This window comes from Primulina eburnea, chromosome 12, assembly GCF_022965805.1.
Source record: "Primulina eburnea isolate SZY01 chromosome 12, ASM2296580v1, whole genome shotgun sequence".
Classification (NCBI taxonomy): domain Eukaryota; kingdom Viridiplantae; phylum Streptophyta; class Magnoliopsida; order Lamiales; family Gesneriaceae; genus Primulina; species Primulina eburnea.
This window is the reverse complement of record NC_133112.1, coordinates 5,792,698-5,800,712: the sequence shown is the minus strand read 5'-3', so window position 1 is coordinate 5,800,712 and position 8,015 is coordinate 5,792,698. Positions and strand designations below refer to the sequence as shown.

Genomic DNA, 8,015 nt, shown 5'->3' with positions numbered 1-8,015 from the left:
AATCTTTATATGTGATACGGGTCAACCCTACCGATATTCACAATAAAAAGTAATACTCTTAACATAAAAAATAATATTTTTTTATGATAGCTCAAATAAGATATTTGTCTCACAAAATACGACTTGTGAGACCTTCTCACACAAGTTTTACATGTTTTATTTTTCGAACATAGTATTTTAGATAATGAATTAAATTCATATTCTATGTACAAAAATAATTTAACCTACCTTCTTAAGTTTAAATTTTTTATCTAACTTCCTGTTTACAAATTCTAATATACGTTAGAGTAATCTCTTTGAATTAATCAAAGACGTGGTTACCTAATACATTATTATTTAAAACATATGATATTTGAATAAAAAATAATTGATGGAATATAAATTTACATAATCAAGATATAATATTTTTTATGAAAATTTATTAATATTCACCGAAACAGGGGTGTTAAATATACCGAAATTAGTTTATCTGAAGCATGGTTGTTTTCACAAGACATGCCACGTACTCAATCTAGTAAGCATTGCCTTTTCATTTCTTTAATTTTACTTGCTCAACTGTAACAATTTTTATTTCAACTATAATAAAACAACAAAAGGCTACGAAATCATGACTACAGTTCATTTTTGGCTTTCATTTCATGCTCACGTTTAGAATACTCTTCACACATATGTAATCTGAATTCTGAATCCATAGACTACCTATAAATTTTCAACATTTTCGAGAGCAGAAAATTGTGCATCGATCCGGCTAAGAGATTCTTGATCCACGTTAACAGGACTTACCCACTTCGGCAGAGAGTAGAGAGGATGCTGGTCTTGAGATGAATCAGATTTCCCATCCCGTTCCACAAGAACAGGAAAATCACCAGATTCTATTAGGCCAGTGTTATTAGACCATCCGAACATCTGAGATGCGGTCTCCCAACATGCTTTCAGATCTTCTTCATTTCGCACTTGATTCATTTTATCAACAAGATCACTTGAAGCAGGAAACTGATCAATTTCACAAGAGTCGATGTCTTTAGAAATTTCAAGGTCCCCACTACCGGCATTTAACTCAGGCTTTCCGATTTTTTTCAAGCCTTGATCAACGATGTAATGAATCTTCTTTCTGAAGTTGTCAGTTCTCACTGGATTTGATCTGAGCTTCGATTTCAAACCGTTCACTGTCCTACTAATATTATCATCAGAACTTGGGCATACTTCAGATTGCTGCTTTTCTTGAAACTGGTCATCATGTTCAGAATTAACTGAGAAAACCTCTCCTAACAGACACGCATTTTGTGTGTAGCGGTCAAAAGCTTCATTTTCTGTCTCAATACCTCGGTCTTTGAACTCTTTCAACTTTGAGAACCTCCATTCATTTATGACTTGAGCATCCTGAAAATTTTATTGATAGGAAATAATTTTTCAGCCATATAAGTTGCACACTAGTTGCAAATGTACATCCTAGAAAATTTTATTACGGTAAAATTATTTAATTAAACTAACTGAACTATATCTACGGGGAGAACAAAATGAATATGCAGACAGAGATTTGAAAGGCTGTATGGTAAAACTTTGGCTAGCCCCAACACATTCATGCAATCGGTTTTTCCATTATCAAAAGACCAAAAAATGAGTGAAGTCAGTCGGATGAAACTTTGATGGAAATTTTGTAACTGTTATTTTCAAGGAAACAAATGAAAAATTTTACTATTTATATAGGGTTATTTTTTGTGATTCTATATTTGCCCAAGCCAAGAAATCAACATTGGTTTTCCGTCCCCACTCAGGCTTATTTATTAGCAGATATTTAATGTGAAAAACATATGGAACACAGAGTTAGGACAATCTCCACCTTCCGAGTCAATGGCTTCCTAGATCGAAATGGAGTTAAATTACTGAACTGCGCAAAATTGTTAGAAAGTTGGCGAAGTCTCCTGCATAATAAATTGCATATATCAGAATGTTACACCCTCAACATCGAAAACCTTACTTTGCACGGCGTTCTCAACATGGCAATGTATTAAATAGAAATTAAAATCAAGCACATGAAAAGTGATGGCAGCAGCTAAAATTTGCTCAAAATGGCACAAAATTCGTTATGAGACCAGGGAACTAACTGGGGGAAAAGAAATTATCCACTTTTTATTACATCTACACCAAAGCAACTATAGGAACTGATACAAGTATACCTATTCATCTGTACCAAACTGAAGACCTGCTGGAAATGTAATTTTTTTCTAAACAAATATTCCGGCACGGTATATATTATTTTCCACGTGAAAAACCGCGACGATAAAATGAAGTTCTGGGTACACAAGGAAATAAAAGTAACTGATTATGAAAGCAATTATTTATTCCTTGATCATGAAAAAATAACTTCCAAATTAGAAGGAAAAGGCCACTGAAATATCATAAATTAAAATTTTCAGCAGTTAAATTCATGACGAGCTTTAAAAAATGTTACTTAGTCTCATCTCATCAAATGGATTGTGTGTAGAAAATTAAATCGTCGTAATATCAAACTATGTAGTGTTGAGATTCATTATTTTATAACTAATTCTTCAAAACATAATCCAGCGAGCAGACACCTGCAGGTGGTCAGATTCGGTTTCTGTTTAATCATCAAGTTAGATGTGGATGAAGAACAACTTTATTCCATGTTGAAACATTTCTTGTAATAACAGCTTTGGAACCTATAAGGGAAAAGAATAACAGAAGTATACCAAGTTCATTGAGAGCAGAAAGCACCAAAAGCTTACCCTGAATGAGATACTTCAGTTGATTGCTGGTCTAATAGGGGGGAGCTGGATGAAGGTACCTTGTCCGGGAATGATGAATTGCCTTTTAAAACTGCACCAACCACAATTGCATGGGTAATTTTGCCAAGAAGGGATCAATAGAACATAAGCTCATCTTTCAGAAGTGATTTTACATGCAAAGTAAGATAAAATATTTTTTTTGGAAGAGAATGCAGCTATAGAAGTGGTTTTGGGCGCCTAGACGCCGCTAGGCGGATTCCACGGAATCAGCATAATATGATGAAGCTTTGTCTGTTAGGGTAAGCCAACAAATCGTATTTTTTATTGGACTTTGGTTTAGGACCTATGAAAAAAATAATTTTCGTTTTTTATTGGGCTTTCAATTTAAATTAAAAGTCCAAAAAACTTTTCAAAAAATCCAAAAAAATAATAATTTTTGGCCGCCTAGTCGGCCGGCGCCCAGCGCTTAGGCCTATTTTTAGGACACTGATCATACATTTTTCGTACAAAAGAAACCATATTCTATACCCTTACTGTAAGTTGAAAACTTGATTACCGTTATTCCTTCTAATTGATACACCAATCCATTCAATTAGGGTGGTTTCCTAGCAACTGAAATTCTACAAATCATCACTTTTGTAAAGTATCAAAAAATGCAGACCAAAAAGCCTTCTAATCTAGAAGACCTAGAAGAAATACCTACTTTATCGTGCGGCAAAAAGTTCTATTGTGGATAGAAATAAAAAAATTTCCATAAATTCCTTAGGTTCAGTTACCAATATCTATTCTTTATTCATGAGCATCATCTAAAATTTTAAACTCCCACAATTTGCATGTTGCTGGAATGGATCAAATTTCTGTCATCTCATTAACATGCAGGAAAACTTCCATCTCATACAGAGAGCCGTTTTCCCCTTATCACTCACAATCATATATTCTCACCCCAAAATGGAGCTTCACACATTGTAGAAAACAGAGGACAATTCAGGCTTTGAGAATTCAGATTGCACCAGTGCTGAAGACGGTGAAAAATATATATGCACAGCCAACAAAGAACAGAAATTGGGAACTCCACTTTGATATCTTAAATTCAATAATAGTGATTACAAGTAGAAAGCAATGAAATCAGAATGGTCAGGATGCAATGCTTCAATTTACTCTTTATTGTAAAATATTTGAGGAAATATAAAATAATAATGCAACATATACTATATTAACCGCACCGTGTATGTGACAGGGATTTTGAGCTTTTGCACAGCAGCTTTTACATGACTGGTATGGACACCTGTTATGAATTGAACTCATCATAAATGACATTCATGCACTAAATTCCAGTATGTCAAGCACACCAAGAATGTTAAAGTGGACATATAAACCAGTCCAATTAATACATGAATTCAAGCAGAATGATGAGAGGAAATTCTGACCCACTACAAGCACCAATACAAAGCATAGTAGGATGTTTTAAACAACTTTCCTTTAATTGAAGAACCTCTATTTTTTAACAAGGAAAAAAACATTCCAGGCAATTCCATGAAACACATATGAATGGCGTTTAAAAAGTCGATTACAAACAAAATCAGGTCTGTAGTTATGCCCTTGGACTCCATACTGTAGCATATATTTCAACAAATACAAACTTTACTGTTTACTTTCAGAGACAGAGTTGTGCATTGACAACTTGTCCAGTGAGATGAAAATTAGGTTAGTTGCAGTTGATTAGAGCAGAGTTGCAAAAGAACAAAAAGATCATTGGATATAATAAACATGAAGATAATTAAACCCAATGTTCCATGGAATCTCAGAGCATGCAACCCCCTGAAAAAAGTAGAGTTTTGAGAAAAATCTTTAGAACCGGTCAGCTGGACTTCATCAATATATGCAATAAATTCAAAGCCAACTCCAAGCCTAATTCAGAATTGCATTTTTTTGTGAGTGAAAGACATTAGAATTTCAATAAACTAGTGACAATTTTAACAAAGTGAGGTTCATCCCCACATCTTGCCCTCAAAAGGAGCAACAATCGGTCAAGATACACGAGCAACAATCACGGTTACTAGAAGCGCGAGGCATGAGAGAAAGACTGTGCTTTGTAAAAGCTGAGGCATATAGAGGCACTACCATCTTGCAGTTCATTTTCTACTCGACTATTCTTAACATTTAAGTTGATAGGGCTTCATGATTAACATGTGCCCTTCACCACAGTGAAGCACCTTTGCCTGTGTCAAGCGCAAGGGATTAAGCATCAAAGGGCGTTGAGCAGAGTTGCATGCTTTATTGGCTTCGAAATATACCTCTACCAACTGGAAAAAGCTTTCGCCAACCCATGAAGCAACAATTAACATTCAAGAAAGCCGTTTAATTAGCCCCTTGGATTATTTTTTGAGATAGGGTTTGGAGTGGGCTGGCAACCATGGTCTTATCTCCAATAACAACTTTCATGCAGAATTGATCCAGAAAAGCAACTTCCCCAAACAATTTATTTTACTGAATTATATTCATATAACACTCTTCCCATGCCTAAATCCTATTTATGTATCCATTTTAAACTGTTAAACGTCTCAATGGTCAAAACCTAAAAAGAAAAAACTAATGCAGTAACATTATTTTCCTACAATTTGGGTGATACAAGTATAAACAACTCACAAATTCTTGGTTACGATAGGAATTAGGGTTCAGGTTTGGAAATTAACCCGGCTAACAAACTATCCACAAAAGACATCAGAAAAACGACCAATCACACGGAATAAATCCAATGCCGTAGGGAAAAAAACGAAAACTAGCAATAGCAAAACGCAAGTAAATTAAGAGATTAAAAAACAAACCTGGAGCGAGCGACGTTGCCGCACTTGATGCACTTAGGTTTGTTGAGGCCCCGGAGGTTTTTCGAAGTGTTGGCGCTCAAAGAAGTCAACGCCACCACAGAGACGTCGGCACTGACGGTTTTGGCCGGGGATGAAGCCGCCATTATTATTATGTAATATCCAATCGGCTGCTCTCGGACGAAGGCAGTTGTTTTAAAGGTAATCTTTCACTGATATAATACAGGGGCGTAAAAAAGACGGGAAAAACTCTCAATTAAAATAATTTTTGGTTCACTCTCTCTCTCCACAAAATTATTGACAAAATATGGTACACTCCATGTGAAAATGTGTTCATGTATAAATGTGATACTAAAAAAGTAATCAGGAACTGAACACAAAAAAAATCAACGGTACCCACAAAATTGTGGAGTTATGTCATACAAAATGTGATACACTTCATGTGAAAATGTGGTACATTTTATGTGGAAATGTGGTACTAAAAGATAACCAGGGACTGAAATAAAAAAAAATCGAGGACGGGAGACTGAAGGCCAATTTTCCGTAAAAAAAAATGCCCCGAAAACTACATAATGAATTTTGATATTAAAGTAAATTAATTTTTAAAATTAGTTTTTTCTAATATTTAGATTCCGAATACACTTTTTGATATGAGCATGAGCACTCTGACATGTTGATCACAAGCAATTTTTGTGCAGCTCAAGTCTAGCCAAATTCAAGATCAAGATCCAGCTGATTGAGCCATTTTGAGTAATTAGATGTATTTGGGCCATGTACTCTTTTTTATTATTATTATTATTATTATTATTATTATTATTATTATTATTATTGTTTTGGCTTATTGTGATATTTATATATTTTTTAATGGGTTTGTTAATTTTTATGTTAAACTTATTTTTGTATGCTAGAATAATGGGCTATCTAGAATGTGATTAGAGCTTATTTTAAGCTCATTAGAGTTAGGTTAGATTGGTATGATCTTTTATAAACTATGTGCCTATCATTTTTGTGAGGCACTGGACCGAAGAGGGTGAGGGTGATCGTCGATACCATAAAGTTGTACGGACAATGAGCGGCTCATGACAGACTTCTAGACAAAGGGAACATGAATGAACCGATCTTACACTAGAAAGAGAGAGATTCTAAAACTGTCCAGGTATGGAACTGTGCACTTGAGGAGTGCTTAAAAATATTTGATAGATACTACTCATATCAAGAAGATATTTCTTCTTTTCGAGAGCTCATCACATACGAACTCCAAAGTGAAGCATGCTTGACTTGGATAATTCTAGGATGGGTGCCCCGCATGTGATTGAGGAGATAAACATGCTGGAAAGACTCGTATTGGTACAGTGAGGACAGTCGTCGAATCTAGATCGTTACAATTTTATGGAGGAAAAAATTTGCATTTTTTATTGATATTCACCACGATATGTGAGGGCTTCAAATTCATACGGGATTTGCATCCCATTTTGTTCTTGTGACCAAATTTTTGGAACTTATCAAGGATTCATCCTTTTGGGGTTCAATCTTTGATACCGGACTTCATAGCTTTCTAAGTAGCGGATCGAGTTCCTTTAACAGATAATTTATGTTCTTGATTCTTTATAGGTAATGGGTTGAGGTTCGATTTCAGATATCAAGGTTTTTTTCACATTTGTTGGCAATAGATCAAGGTCGAATCGCATACTGACGTTTTTCTTCGCTAAGAAACGGATCTAGGTTTCATCTCAATGTTTCATGTTTCTGTTTTTGTCTTTGTGTTATTTTTGTGTTGGGTAACATTGTTTTTTCTATAAGTTGTTTTGACTTTGTTGTGACATTTTTCTATTTCACGCATGTTGTTGTATTTGTTGTTATATTTGATTTTTAAAACATTCTTGGGTCGTAAACCTGTGTTGATTGTGACTCTCATGGTTCACAAAAGACTTTCCCATGTCGTCATATGTGTCCAAAATGGTATTGGGTAGTAAACACGTAAAGATTTGTCTCGATTCTTTAGCCATACAACTATATCTTATTGCATGGTCCAAAAAATCATGAAAAAAACCCTAATCTATCGATACGTCAATGATTCTCTGTAGAAGATGTAGAAAAGTTCTTAAGAAATTTTGACATAAGAAACATAAAGCATCATCTAATATATAAAGTTTCTAGAAGAAAAATGGCAATCTTCATAGAAGTTACGGGAAACGGGATGGAGATGCAAAGAATTAAAATAATAATTACATAAACTCAAGTCAGAAGTAGTATGAACCATGTCCTGGATTTATTCTTCAATAGTCCAGATTATGATAAAAGTTGTTTTTAAAGAATGAATAGATTTACCCATTGATATTGTTATATGCAATAAACTAATGTGAAATCTTAAATATTCGATACTAAGAACTATCTCAGATAATCTTTGTGCAGGAAGATTGTATGAGTGATTTATCCAATAATTGTC

General features: G+C 34.5%; 1 protein-coding gene across 1 annotated transcript; it reads right to left on the bottom strand.

Moving 5' to 3' along the window:
- Positions 1–503: 503 nt before the first annotated feature.
- On the bottom strand, positions 504–5,776 carry LOC140807682 (uncharacterized). The gene is made up of 5 exons (XM_073164634.1): positions 5,573–5,776; positions 3,971–4,032; positions 2,748–2,838; positions 1,841–1,922; positions 504–1,380 (listed from the first exon to the last, which is right to left on the bottom strand). Exons 1-5 carry the CDS (start codon positions 5,713–5,715, stop codon positions 700–702), a joined length of 1,059 nt encoding a protein of 352 aa, XP_073020735.1. The 5' UTR covers positions 5,716–5,776; the 3' UTR covers positions 504–699.
- Positions 5,777–8,015: the final 2,239 nt, after the last annotated feature.